The following is a 15,681-nucleotide window of genomic DNA, read 5'->3' on the forward strand; positions in this document are numbered from 1 at the left end:
CATTATACCCCCCATTCCTTTTTTTACTGTTGGGTGCCTTTAAGTCATTTTTGACTTATAGCAACCTTAAGGTGAACCTACCATAGGCAGTTTATTTCTTTCAAGTTTATGAACTTGTGTTGGGGATTTTAACATCCATGCTGATTCTCTCTTATCAGGGCCAGTCCAGGATTTCATGGCTTTCATGATAATAATACACCTGTCTGAATTAATATCTGACCCTACACATGGAGCAGGCGCCATTCTTGATCTGATTTTTTGCCTATCGTGGTGGTGATTCTCATGGGGATGGAAGGACTGATACAATCCCATTTTCCTGGACAGTTCATTACCTGTTAGGGGTGGTAAACCCATTAAAATAGTCCACTTCAGAGACCAGTGGATCCAAAATTATTCTTAAATGCTTTTGGAGATTCTCCAGCTGCTAGCGTTGTTGGTTCTGTTGATGTTCCAGTTGATCTATGGAATAAGAAGATGCCCATGCAGTTGACACAGTTATTCCCAAGTGTCCTTCGTGCAGAGCAGCAGCTCCTTAGTTTTCTGAAGAATTCAGGGTAATGAAGCTCTAGGGTTGATGACTACAGTAACAGTAGAGCATCGGGTCCGACCCATTTTAAGATCTACTTTACAGCAGGGAGGATAGCAGAGAAATTATTCTTTGCTGCCTCTGTTACATTAGCTTAATTTTGTCCAGTACCATAGTTCTGGGTACCTAAAGGACTATTGCATCCTAAACGTCAGACTGTTGAGGAGGTGCCCTAAGAAAAAAACCACTATGATGAATACTTTGGAGAGAAAAGTTAGATATTCAGAGGAATCCTTGTTGTGTATCTTGTGATCTTGTATCTTGTGAAGTATCTTGTGAATGTAACAGGGCTTTCTCTGTAAGATTCCTTGACTGTGGAAGTTGGCCTCAGGTGGACAGCTAGAACATTGCTGTATTGCATGGAATTCAGCATTTGATATTGCTGTTTCAACTGTTTTAAAACTGGATTCTCAGATTGAATTTCAGACCGATTTAAGAGAGTATTTTAATGGGTTTTTAATGTTTTAATCTCAGTGTTGTTATACTTGGGTTTTATTTGTTTGTTGCTTTGGAAGCCCTTGTAGGATGCAAGGTGATACAGAAATATGACAAAAGAGTAAATAAATGAGGTTAATAGTTTGCTATTAATAATAACAGGCAATCCTAGATAAACAAGTTCTAGCAATAGTTTTGACATACACAAAGATGGGCAAATTATTGTAGTTTTTTTTAAAAAAAATCAACCAGTCATATATATTGGTATAATTCTTCTACACCTTCTAACTAATAGTGCAAGTTTCATTTACTGTTCCCCCCTCAAAAGAAAATATAGGAAAGGATGAGGCAGTGTACCTGTTTTTGGAGATTTTGTCCTAGACAAAAGATTCTAAGACAGAGGCTGGAGATTTCTCATCTCTATATATATAAAAGGGTAATGAAATTTCGGCCTAGGACAAAACAACAAAACTACACATCCCAGAAACACTAAACTTGCCAGCACAACCCCTCATCCATGCCTCTACGGTCATACAACAAAAAGGAAAGAAAAATAAAGTCCTAATTAGAGGGAGAGGAATAATTGTTTTTATCCAATTGCTGCCCGCTAGAAGGCTAAGCTCCACCCACTTGGTTTCCTAGAAACCCACTCAGCCCAGGGGACAGGCCGAGTTAGGCCTCACTTAGGCCTCTTCCCCGCTGCCTATAAAATACAGATTATCTGATTTTAACTGGATTATATGGCAGTGTAGACTCAAGGCCCTTCCACACAGCTATATAACCCATTTATAATGGACTTAATGTCAGGGGAAAACTTTTACCTTTTACCTTAACTACCACCAGTTCCTCAATACTTTATTTCCCATACCACCATACTTCGCCACAGCAACACGAGGCCGGGCACAGCTAGTTGTATTATAATTTGAAATCTGTGTATCTCAAAAGAATCTGTTTCTATATGTATTCCTAAAGGAACTTTATTTGCCTTTTTCACCTATTTATTTATTTATTGTGTCAGAAGCAAATTGAGAATACAGCTATAATGTATAAAAATCCTTAATCCCTCCTTATTATCCAACATATTCGCTTATCCAACGTTCTGCCAGCCCGTTTATGTTGGATAAGTGAGACTCTACTGTATTTAGGTGGAAATATTTCCTGTAATTTGAATCCATTGCTCAGTCTCCTAGTCTCCAGAGCACAGAAAACAAACTTTCCCTCTCCTCCATGTGACATCCTTTGAGATATTTAAACATGGCTATCATGTCCCCTCTCAGCCTTTTTTTCCCTCCAAGATAGTTCATATTTCCCTTTAAAAGTCTTAGGGCCACACAGGCATGCAGTAACTACTAGCTTTGGAAAAGGAAGCAATTTTCAAATGACAGGAAAGTGATGATGTGGAAATGGCTAAATATTTTATGCTGTACAAAATGGCTGTAGTTTGCTGTCATCCCTTCTGTGCTGTTGTATAGCTCAGGCACCTGGAAAAAATGGGTCACTGGTTCACAGAAGAGGCAACTGCCAAAAAGAGCTATTGTCAAACGGATGCGTTTCTCTTCTTTTTGTCTTAATCACAAATATAATTAACGCGATTACATGAACACGTGACAGAAATTAAGCAATAGCTTGGATCCTTCCCACCTACACTTCTGAGTGTGGGAATGTCCCTCCTCCCTTTGTGAATATAGAAATGGATCCTGTTTGAAAGGCTGATGTTCTAGGGACGCAGACTCAAGCTTTGGGTGTATCTTTGTGCAGTAAGTCTTAGAAAGCATTTTCTGCTGATGTGCTTCTTCATGCGACGCGCAGTACCCAGTCCGATCCCAAGCAGCAGAATGTATTTCCTCCCTCCATCTCTGCATGTCTTTCCGAGCCAACCAGTCTCCATGACAACGTATTAGACGGAAAGAGATGCGAGGACCGGAGCAGAAGAGAAGGAAGGAGTTAGGAAGCCCCAAGAGGTGGTGTGTGGCTCCCACGTCAGAGCCCCAGCCTCGTGATAGGATGGTTTTGCTCACTCCCATCCCCAGCTCCTGTGCAGAGCTTCTTGATCAGAAGACCTGCTGATGCAGCTGCCTCAACAGCCTCTCCCTTTTGCACTTTTATTCTCGCTTTATTGTCTCTCCCTTCTTGGCTTGGCCCCGTTTTCGACTGAAGATGTTCAGCTCCTTGCCAGCAACCCCAGAGCTCCTTGGCAGCCTGATGTTCTGTAAAGGCAGGGAAGCATGGCTGCATTTCACTTGACCTCTGTAGCATTTCTGTAAGATCTCCTCATCGTTGCCCAAGGAGATAAAGGACTATGCAGAAATTCATTGAAGCAGATTACTACGAGCTGGACTGGTACTATGAAGAATGTTCAGATGGTAATGATATGCCTTCTTAATTTCTCTAATATAAGCTGATTTGTCCTCTAACTAGAGAATTTTTTGGAAAAGGCTCAGGATTATGCAGCTAAGGTGGACATCTTACAATGTTTCTTAGCATATGTTTGAAGCATGCTGCAATAGATTCCAATGTAGGGCTTTTGGCTAGTGGGAGTGGCAGCAGAATGTATGGGGGGGGGATCTTTTCAGCAGAAGGAAATGGCTGCAAAATGCTCATTGTGCATTATTGCTTCTGCAGCTAACACCCCAAAACACTTTCCCTTTTACTCAAGGGACTGTTCAGTTTTGGTATGTGAAATCTGTTTAATCATGGGCATATATCATAGTATAAATTGTGGCAGAATGTCATAAAATACAGTAGAGTCTCACTTATCCAACACTCACTTATCCAACGTTCTGGATTATCCAACGCATTTTTGTAGTCAATGCTTTCAATATATCATGATATTTTGGTGCTAAATTCATAAATACAGTAATTACTACATAGCATTACTGCGTATTGAACTACCTTTTCTGTCAAATTTGTTGTATAACATGATGTTTTGATGCTTAATTTGTAAAATCATAACCTAATTTGATGTTTAATAGGCTTTTCCTTAATCCCTCCTTATTATCCAACATATTCGCTTATCCAATGTTCTGCCGGCCCGTTTATGTTGGATAAGTGAGACTCTACTGTATTTGAAAAAAGCTTTCAGCCACGCAGGTGAACTACATATATGAAGTCTTTGTTTCAGGAAAATGCATGAGAAAATGCCAGGTTAAATTACTGGAAGGTTAAATTTGGAGAGAGTCTTCTCTCGAACTTTCTGCTTATGACAGGTTGGTGAGATCAATTTTCATAACCATGAATGTGCTCATCAGTCTCATGACAGAGGAGGAGTGACTGAAAATGCACCACATGGGCTGTGGGAAATTTGAATGTTCAGATTTGGCTACAGTTTAAAGAGCCAAGACAATGAATATATAGGTATTAGAATATTATGACCCAATTCAGCGCTCTAGATGAGGAAGGGCCATAGCTATGTGGGAGTAAGATGATGATAGAAGAAGGGAATTTATGATTTAGCCATTTTTATCCTCATCATCAGGAGGCCCGGCTCTTGCTTCCACCTCCATCTCAAGTGCGGTTGGTGAGGATGAGGGAGAGGGCCTTCTCGGTGATGGCTCCCCGGCTCTGGAATGCTCTCTTCATTAGACTGGCAGCCACCCTGTCCGCTTTTCGTAAAAACCTAAAAACATGGATGTTCTGTTGTTCCTTTGATTAAGCAGTTCACTAGATAATCGGCCCCAACTATAACCAATTATCAGCTCCTACACTTTATCACTGTCCCTTGTCCTATAGGCTTAGCATTCTAATTGACATTGCCCTTCTGGACCTAATTTATTATTGCCTCTGCACTTTCAACCAGCCTGTCCAGTATTTATTACCGTTCGGGCTATTGATTGTTTGATGATGTTGTTTTATGTTGTTATAATGCTGTTAATTTTACTGATTCATGTTTTAAATCTATGTTTGATTGGGCTTCTCCCCATGTAAGCCACCCCAAGTCCTTTCAGGGAGATGGAGGGGAAATATAAAAATGAAGTTATTATTATTATTTACATGCCAAGGTACAGATTTCAAATGATCTAGTTAAGTGGGAGAAATAAGTGCACCACTAAAATATTTGAGTACTACCCTGTTTCCCCTAAAATAAGACATCCCCAGAACATAAGACCTAATAGAGGTTTTGCTGAATTGCTAAATATAAGGCCTCCCCCGAAAGTAAGACCTAGCAAAGTTTTTGTTTGGAAGCATGCCTGCCTAACAGAACACCCGAGCATGCAGGATCGGTAAATGTACGTACCATAGATTGTTGTACATGGAAATATTGGTAGTAAAAAGAAATTATTGACAGGATTCACAGTTTGTCTGGTTATGCTGGTTTATGATGACAACTACTGTACAGTATATAATAAATGTTCATTTTTTGTTCAATAATAAATGTGAATTCTTCTTCATGGAAAAATAAGACATCCCCTGAAAATAAGACCTAGAGCATCTTTGGGAGCAAAAATTAATATAAGACACTGTCTTTTTTCCGGGGAAACACAGTATGCTTAATTTTCAATAATAATAATAATAATAATAATAATAATAATAATAATAATAATAATCCACTGGGGTGTAATATACCCTGTAATTAAAATAGACAAATAAAATATGTCATTAAAATACATATACAGTAGACTCTCACTTATCCAAGCTAAACGGCCCAGCAGATTGTTGGATAAGCAAAAATGTTGAAATAATAAGGAGGGATTAAAGAAAAGCCTATTAAACTTCAAATTACATTATGATTTTACAAATTAAGAACCAAAACATCATGTTTTACAACAAACTGACAGAAAAAGCAGTTCAATACACGGTAACGTTGTGTAGTAATTACTGTATTTACGAATTTAGCACCAAAACATTGCAATGTATTGAAAACATTGACTACAAAAACATTGAGTACGAAAAGGCAGACTGTGTTGGGTAATACAGAATGTTGGATAAGTGAAGGTTGGATAAGTGAGATTCTACTGTATTAACACAGAGAATACATTTAATAATAATAATAATAATAATAATAATCTTTATTTATATCCCACCACCATCTCCCCGAAGGGACTCGGGGCAGCTTACAAAAGCACTCCAGAGTGCTGCAGATAAAATAATCTGTACATAAGCAAAACAACAACAACAACATAAAATATAGGAGCAACCACAATGAATGTACATAAAATCACATAATAATAAAATTGTTAACATTTATAAAATGTGGAAATACCTATGGAAAGAACTGTCTGGTATCAATTAATGAACTAAAGTGCCGATGTGAATAGTCAGTCCTCATATGCCCCCATTTCAGTCTACTCAGAGTCAAAGGCCAGTTTAAAAAGCCATGTTTTTGGGCTAGATCAAAAAGTTTGGAGAGTGGAGGCTAACCTAATTTCTCTAGGGAGGGCATTCCAGAGCCGGGGGGTTACCACCGAGAAGGCCCTCTCCCTCGTCCCCACCAACTGTACTTGAGATGGTAGTGGGACCAAGAGTAGGGCCTCCCATGTGGGTCTCAAAACCCATGCCGGTTCATAGAAGGAGATGTGGTCTCAAAGATAGGTTGGACCCGAAGTGTATAGGGCTTTCTAGGTGATAACCTGCCTTTGAATTGGGCCCGGAAACTTGTCGGAAGCCAGTGGAGCTGATTTAATAGGGGTGTGGTATGCTCCCTATAGCTAGCCCCAGTTAGTAATTTGGCTGACAACCTTTGTACTAACTACAGTTTCCGAGCCATCTTGATTCTCATGTCAGGCCTACCATAATGCTGAGTTATTATGTGTGCTTTATATATGTATATTCATTGTGTTCATAGTGCTTGCTACTAGAATGCCTACTTGAGTGTAACATTTTTATCTGTTTATAATGTAACTTCTGTCCTCTAAATATGTACAGTAGAGTCTCACTTATCCAACATAAACGGGCCAGCAGAATGTTGGATAAGCGAATTTGTTGGATAATGAGGGAATAAGGAAAAGCCTATTAAACATCAAATTAGGTTATGATTTTACAAATTAAGCACCAAAACATCATGCTATACAACAAATTTGACAGAAAAAGTAGTTCAATATTCACTAATGCTAAGTAGTAATTACTGTATTTACGAATTTAGCACCAAAATATCATGATGTATTGAAAACATTGACTACAAAAATGCGTTGGATAATCTAGAACGTTGGATAAGTGAGACTGTACTGTACTTCTGGAAGAACTACAGTGTTTGGTTAATTTGAGTGATATATTGTGATGGATTGTCCTAATTTAGAATAAGGATACTGTATATTCTCAAGTATAAGTCGACCTCATGTATAAGTCCAGGCCAGGTTTTGGGATCAACGCTATTGATCATGATGAGACCTGTGGGTAAGTCGAGGGTCATTCAATAAGTTCAGAAGCAGCACCACAGCATAAAAAGTTGAGGGTGTTGGTGCTTCTTTTGGTTGTTCCATGCTAGACTGATTTCTTTTCTTTTTCCACTGTACTCTGTGAAATTGATGTTTTCTTTTAAAAAAACAAGTTAAGGTACAGTACTCACATTGGCCTTAGGATAAGTTGACCCAGGGATTTTGGTTTGATTTTCGAACTGAAACTTTTAGTCTTATGCATGAGTATGTAGGGTACATTTTTCCTATGGTCTTGTCTTTAATGGGGCCTATGGTGGCACAGTGTGTTCAAGCGCTGAGCTGCTGAACTTGCGGACCGAAAGGTGCCAGGTTCAAATCCTGGGAGCAGAATGAGCGCCTGCTGTTAGCCCCAGCTTCTGCCAACCTAGCAGTTCGAAAACATGCAAATGTGAGTAGATCAATAGGTACCGCTCTGGCGGGAAGGTAACGGCGCTCCATGCAGTCATGCCGGCCACATGACCTTGGAGGTGTCTACGGACAACACTAGCTCTTCGGTTTTAGAAATGGAGATGAGCACCAACCCCCAGAGTCGGTCACGACTGGACTTAACGTCAGGAGAAACCTTTACCTTTACTTTACTTTTCTTTAAATGCTTTAAGTTGATTTTGACCAAGTTGCCAAAAGATTTCTTGATAAGGAACACAAATTAACAACATTGATTGTAAAGTAGTGGTAAATAGCCTTCTTAATTTAACCTTACTCCAGTCATTTTCTTATCACATCCTAAGGTTCTTGTATTTCAGAACTTTCCGTTATGTATGACTTACGTATAAGCAGAATACAGTTGTGGTTTAATTTGTAGGATTGTCACTTCTCTGGTTTTAAACTGGCCCAGCCAGAGTGATGTTGTCATCTCTTCAGCACAATTTTGTTTATCCCATCCTCAGTGTTTATTAGCAAGAATGGCTCAACTGTAAGAGGATAGACAGAGTAAAGAAATTTATATCGATGTTACCAAAAATCTACCAAGAAGTTGAATAGTGCACCCATTTTATACAAAATGGGTTCTAAAAACAAGATTTGTTTGTTTTTGTGAGCCTTCAAGTTGTTTCTGACTTATGGTGACTCTAAAGCGAACTTATTACAGAGTCTTCTAGGATTAAGAGTATGACTTGCCAAGAGTCACTGAATAGATTTTAATGGCCAAGGCGGGATTTGAACCCTGGTCTCTGGAGTCATGGTCAAGCCACTCCACCACATCGGTTCCCATAAACGGAGATGCATCTGAGAAAAAGAATGGAAGTCTATAAAATAACTACAGGCAGTCCCTGAGTAACAAACATCTGACTTACAAACAAGTCATAGTTGAGAACTGGGGTTAAGACAACAGGAAGTGAGTGAAATCTACCCCTAGGAAGGGAAATTAACTCCTGGAAAAGTTATTATCATGGGGGAAAGGTGTCTCCACTGAAACTTTCTCACCAATCCTTGTTTCCACAACAAGCCAAATTTTTCAAAATCCAGACAGAAAGTGAGGTGAAAACTTCTGAACAGAAACACAGACAGCAAAACAAACACCAAAGGGCTGTTAACCCTTCCCTATTCCATTCAAAGCGCTCTCTCTCTCTCTCTCTCTCTCTCTCTCTCTCTCTCTCTCTCTCTCTCTCTCTCTCTCTCTCTCACACACACACACACACACACACACACACACACACTCACTCACTCACTCACTCATTCTCTCCTATCTATATGTTTGTGTGGTTGGAGTTGCACTTAAAACATGTACTTACATACAAACTCCGACTTACATACAAATTCAACTTAAGAAGAAATCTAAAGAACCTATCTTGTTTGTAACTTGGGTACTGCTTTTATTCTGTTTTGACTTAACCAAGACTTCATGGGTGGTATCATCTACCTCCAAAAATAGGAATTTTAGGAGAATACTATGAGGTATATCTAATCAGGTCAACTCAAGGAGTGAGCAATTTTCATTTAAAATGCCTTTTGTAAACAATAGTAAAATCTGTCCTTCTCTCTGTTAGAAGATCTATGGGAACATTGCCATATTTTGGTTGGGTGCTATGTTATAAATACAGTTAAGCAGTGTTCTTAACTGATAATTCAGCAGTACCACAGATTTTGATTATAAACTGTATATTCCATATCATATGTCATATAATAAATTGTATTACAGTAGAGTCTCACTTATCCAACATTCGCTTATCCAACGTTCTGGATTATCCAACCCATTTTTGTAGTCAATGTTTTCAATACATCATGATATTTTGGTGCTAAATTCGTAAATACAGTAATTACTATATAGTATTACTGCATATTGAACTACGTTTTCTGTCAAATGTGTTGTATAACATGATGTTTTTGGTGCTTAACTTGTAAAATCATAACCTAATTTGATGTTTAATAGGCTTCTCCTTAATCAACAACAACAACTCTTTATTGATTAGTCAGTTTTGACCATATCAAAACATATAAAACATACAAAACGTACACCCTTACCCATACATACAGTAAAATCATGTAAAACAGTAAAACCATGTAAAAACAGGGCATCCTGGCCTACTAGCCTACCAACCCACTCCTTGGTAGTTGTGCAAGTACAGAATAAAAAGATTAAAATTAAGATGAATTATTCCCTTAAGGTAAGGTTTAAGCGGGGACAAGGGTAAGTAAAACTAGTGGCTTGTCCATAGTAAAATTTTAAATTTGGATTTTGTTATTGGCGTTAATATCACAGCTGTCCACTTCCATCTTCTCGCGGATGGCCAGTGCTTTTTGTGTAAAAAGGCTCAGTTTCAAAATAGAGTTTTTGTCTGAACCCCGTAGAAGGATGTGCAGTTTCTCCTTATTCTCTAAATGAGTTTGGTTATCTCCTTAATCTCTCCTTATTATCCAACATATTTGCTTATCCAACGTTCTGCCGGCCCGTTTATGTTGGATAAGTGAGACTCTACTGTATTTTATGTTGTATTGTACTGTACTCAACTAGAAAATCCCAGATTTTAAAAATGGTTTAGTAAGGCTATTTTGATGATTGCTTTATGTAACTGCGTTTAGGCACCATGAGATTTTGATCATAAGATCATTTTTGCAACCCTCAGACAGTAACATCTCTCTGAATTGTATAGCCAATGCACATACTGCTTACTGTTTTCTTCCCCAAATTTACAATACAACATTTTTTGAATCCAAAATGACAGTGTTAGTGGCAAGCTGACAAGTAATAGCCACATTTCAGGATCGATTTAGTGCTCCTGTAATGAGGGTCCAGAATTAGTCGTATTCATCGGCATGTGGATTTTACTGAAAGCTGGATATATAGCTTTAGTATTTACATGCTGTTTTGAACTTCGTTCCTCTTTAGAGTATGTCTTGGCACAATAGTTAGCTTGACTTTGTTCTGCTCCTGTAACACAGGTGTGGTAAAGTTTGTTTGCTCCTGGTCTCTGTGGGCTGGACTATACTGGAACCTACTGTTAATGTGATTATTTGCACGTACACATAATTTTTTTTTAAGTGAGTGAATACTAGTTATATATAAAGGAATCTGGCAGCCAACTTTACATTGCTGACACTGCAAATGAATAGCCCTATTCCAGTTTACCATAGTCTTTGTACTGTTGTGTATGATTGCTCAGATAGGAAGTGTTTAATAGCATCAGTGAACTCTTGTGTTGTATTTTAAATTAGTTAGATTATTCTTCAGATAGCTGATTGACTTGGAACCCCATTCTAGAGCAGAACTTTGTAATGATGGCCTTCTTATTCATCCCCCTTTTTCTGATATCTATTCAGTTGTGTTTTAAGTTCACTCTTCAGCGCTTTCATCTGACTCCTGCAGAAATTATCTTCAGTGTATTTCACAAGGCTGAGCAGATGTGCTTTGTTTTCCCCAAGGTCAGTGTATCTACTGATGTGGAAAATAATTTTTATGTATCTGAGTTCTTTGCTGCCTTCTTCATGACACAGCCCAGCTCTGCTCACTTTGCCGAATGGTGAAGTCTACTAAACTTTCCTTGACCCACATGCCCTTCCTAACCTAGTGAATTTAAGTAATTGTTGCATGCTCTGCTTGAGACACGCCAACCAGCATCAGGTTAGTGTGTATGCATCAGCCTTTTTACCCTGAAGGAAACTTAAAATAATCTTCAGGTCCCAGGAAACCCCTGAATAAAATTATTATAAGAAATTATTATAGTTAATAGATATGGAAATTTTTTAACCACAAACTCTTGCAGAACCTCTTGTGATATCTTGCTGAATCCTTGAGTTCCAGGACAATGTTTTAATGTCCACAGTGTCTGGACAAAAGGTTCCTGCAACCCAGACTGATTTTAATTGGTCATATGATAACCTAATCTGCTGCGTTGTTTTGTTATACAATTTGAAAATCCACATTAGGTGGAATCAAGCTTTGTCTCATAGACAGAAGAGGATTATTAAATATGCTTCCTACCTAATGGAATTTACTGATTAAAATGCTAGGCCCTCAAAGAGCAAACAAATCAGGGTTTATATTTCATCAATATAACCTGCTCTAGACTGTAGAGTTCAGGATGTACTTTACTCCCTTTCATGTCTAAATCCTACCATGGTTAGGGCTTTCCCCTTCCACGTTGCACTATCAGCATCCTGTTAACATGAATGTGAAGCTATAGATCTCTTCCAGTTTGAGTAGACCAGGGTGTTTTTAATAATAAGGGGGAATGCTCAGTTTTGATTTTTGATTGATAGGGACATTGAGTTTCAAACTTATCACACCTGAAGCTTTCCACATAGTTTGGGTGCAAGTTACCTACAACATTGCCTTTTCTTGAGGACACAGTTGAAGACCTATCTTTTCCAGCAGGCCTAACTAGTAATTTTTTAAAAATTTTTGTGTGTGTCAGGAGCAACTTGAGAAACTGCAAGTCGCTTCTGATGTGAGAGAACTGGCCATCTGCAAGGATGTTGCCCAGGGGATGTCTGGATGTTTTTTGTTTTGATGTTTTTTTTCCATCCTTGTGGGAAGCATGGGGAGCTGGAGCTGACAGAGAGAGCTCATGCATGCTTTCCCCAGATTCAAACTGGCAACCTTCAAGTCAGCAGTCCTGCCGGCACAAGGGTTTACCCCATTGCGCCACCGGGGATCATTTTTGAACCATGAGTTTTGGATTTATAGTCTATGGCCGCTGTATTTTGATCTTTGTACTATATGTATGTATTTCATAGTGTTGTGTTTTGATTTATGTCTTTTGTTGTATGCATTGTATGTTATAATAACAACTTTATTTTTGTATCCCGCCTCCATCTCCCCAAAGTGACTCGGGGCGGCTCACATGGGGACAAGCCCAGCAACAACATAAATTAAAACACAGAACCATGAAATTAAAACATTATAGCAATATAAAACAACATAAAACACATCAGCAAAATTTTAAAACCTAGACAATAGTAAAACTGAATATGCAGAAGGTAAAATTATACAACTATGAAAAGGGCTCCTGAATGGTATGAGGACAATCAGAGATAAGAGCGGAGGAAGCAAACTCAATAAACAATAAAACCTAAAAATGAGAAATAGTGATAAAGTGAAGTAGACTTGTAAACAGGCTGTTGATGTTTTTGTACTGTATTGTACCCTATCTCAAACTGTTAGGAGAGCCAGGTAACAAATAAAATGTATTCACTGTTATTGTTTCTAAGTAAATCATTTAATTAACTCACATTTCTTCCCAGCTCGCCACACGGTGCCCAAGACCAGACATTTGTTTTAGTTATTGTTTGTCTGGCCTGCTGGGAGAATGGCTTGCTCTGTGCCAATTCTCAAAGTCCCTCTTGTATGTACCTGTCATATGCCCAGTTAAAACCATGATTCATACAGGAAATTACAGCGTTAGGAAAGTACTCAGGTTGTGCAGTTGGATAACAAACAGATCTTCACAACTGCTTTCCAGGGACCACATATATTTTGTTCTTAGCTTTACTTAGAAAGAGGCTAAAATGGCAAAGAATGAATTGGGTGGGGTTCCTACATTTGTAAGGTAAAGGTAGTTGTGCCATGTCCGACTCTGGGGTTTGGTGCTCATCTCCATTTCTAAGCCGAAGAGCTGGCGTTGTCCATAGACACCTCCAAGGTCATGTGGCTGGCATGACTGCATGGAGCATTTGTCATGTTATTAACTCACATTTCTTACCAGCTCACCACATGGTTTCAGGTTGATTACATTTGTAGTCAACCTGAAATCGGTCATCAAATTTCTCTGTTAGAAAAATCAGCCCATCTCTCACTCACAAAAGTAAAATGGGACAATTTGATGTACGTTGAACTCAATGAGAAGAGCAGAGTACAAATATGATAGATAAGTGTCTATTCTCCCAATTTGTGAGTGATGTTTTCTTCTACTATGGAGAGTCTGAAATAATACCATAGTTGGAAGTAAGCTCTGTTGTGTTTTTTTTATAATGTCAGTGAATAACATGTGTACATGCTGTAGTACTGTATGTGCTGCTTAAAATAGCCAGTGGTAAGCAAATAACCCAGAAAGAGAATGTGTCAGTAATAGAGAAACAAGGATCCCATTATTCTGTTTAGAGCATAAAGAGCAGTATGTGGGCTGCTATGCAGGACACTTTTAATAGCTAGGCTTTCTGGTTCATTTTCTCATTTTTCCCTTTTAAAAAGTCAGTAGACTTTCAGGGTTTATTTTCAGATTAACTGCTTCTGTAGTTCTGTAACAATTTTAATGCTAGTTAACTTGATGTAGCATTAAATTTTGTACAAGGTACTAGGGTTGTACAAAATCATGTGAAAGCCAACATTGCAGACCAGCTACTTAAATATGTATCTGCAATAACTCAGTTGTGGAGCTAAGTAATGTCTCCCAACCTGACTTCCCAATCCAAACGTACCAGGCAGCAGTCACTGCAACCAATGTGGACCTTTCTACTTGTCAATCAGGTTGCGGCAGACTGGTGTCTCCTTCCTGCCATAAGCAATCTTTATTACAACAGTCAGACACAGGATTTCTGTTGCAATTCTTACTTATATTGGAGATTGCTCATAGGAGGGAAGAGGAAACATCCCAACGCATCCCAGTCAACACGAGAATAGATCTCTGTCGTTTGAAGCAGTATCTGATGGTTGTCAGGATTGGAAAAATTTATGATCCCAGTGCTATTGAATATGTAAAGATTGTGAATGTGTAATTCTAGGTTAGGAGCCCCGGTGGCGAAGTGCGTTAAAAGCGCTGAGCTGCTGAACTTGCAGACCGAAAGGTCCCAGGTTCAAATCCCGGGAGTGGCTTGAGCGCCCGCTGTTAGCTCCAGCTCCTGCCAACCTAGCAGTTCGAAAACATGCAAATGTGAGTAGATCAATAGGTACCGCTCCTGTGGGAAGGTAAGGGCGCTCCATGCAGTCATGCCAGCCACATGACCTTGGAGGTGTCTACAGACAACGCCGGCTCTTCGGCTTAGAAATGGAGGTGAGCACCAACCCTCAGAGTCAGACATGACTGGACTTAACATCCGGGGAAACCTTTACCTTTACCTAATTCTAGGTTATGCTGTCATGAATTCCAGCCATTATATCCTGCTTTTTGAACAAAGAAACTTTAGTATTAGTTGAACAAATTTTAGTATTGTTAGCTTTCCTCACAGCCTTGAACTATTCTGATCTATGGTTTTATTATTTTATTATCTTTTTTTATCATTTTTGTAAATCTGTTTGGTAAGATGGCTTGCGTTTCTTAGAAGAAAACCAGAGTACATATTTGTAAAAAATGACATACTTTAAAACTGTATTTATATCTCCACTTGTAAATCTGTAACATCTGAATATATTATTGACAACATTTAGTGCGAAGCTCAAAGAATAATCAACTAAAGAGAATTTTTATTCCATCATATACAACAAAGATGCATTCAAAACAAATGTGTCACACTGATGATGCCCAGGCCCTTGGACCTGCCTACGTAGCTCTTGAATCCAAACCTTCCTAATTGGTTATTTCTTATCATTATGTCCAATTAGAGATGTCAGTGTGCAGATTTGGTTATGTCATTTATGTGAAGTAGCTTTGTTAATTACTTTCTAGATTACTTGTGTTAGAGGTACTCATAATACCACGGAAGTGACCCATCAAGTGGAATATGATTTAAAGTCGATACATAGTACAGTATTCCTTATTTTTGAATAAATTAATTTCCATTAGTAATGTAATTTTTAAATATTGTTTTCCTGTTAGTGTAGGATTTGCCTGTTTTACACTATTGTTCTATACAGATCTGCTCAGAAGTAAAATCTTGATTTTATTTCCATATGATCAATTCTGGGGCCCCTGGTGGTGG

The 15,681-nt window shown here is 38.6% G+C and overlaps 1 protein-coding gene across 2 annotated transcripts in view; it reads left to right on the plus strand.

Moving 5' to 3' along the window:
* Positions 1–2,994: 2,994 nt before the first annotated feature.
* Positions 2,995–15,681, plus strand: part of trak1 (trafficking kinesin protein 1) — a 104,894-nt gene continuing 92,207 nt past the window's right edge. Inside the window, exon 1 of one of the 2 annotated variants that reach the window (XM_062984177.1) lies at positions 2,995–3,384. In XM_062984177.1, coding sequence (XP_062840247.1) covers positions 3,321–3,384 — 64 coding nt within the window. In that variant the 5' untranslated portion in view covers positions 2,995–3,320. The remainder of the gene's footprint in view (positions 3,385–15,681) is intronic. The other variant, XM_062984176.1, reaches the window with a different exon arrangement.

Source organism: Anolis carolinensis, chromosome 6 (assembly GCF_035594765.1).
Source record: "Anolis carolinensis isolate JA03-04 chromosome 6, rAnoCar3.1.pri, whole genome shotgun sequence".
Lineage (NCBI taxonomy): Eukaryota > Metazoa > Chordata > Lepidosauria > Squamata > Dactyloidae > Anolis > Anolis carolinensis.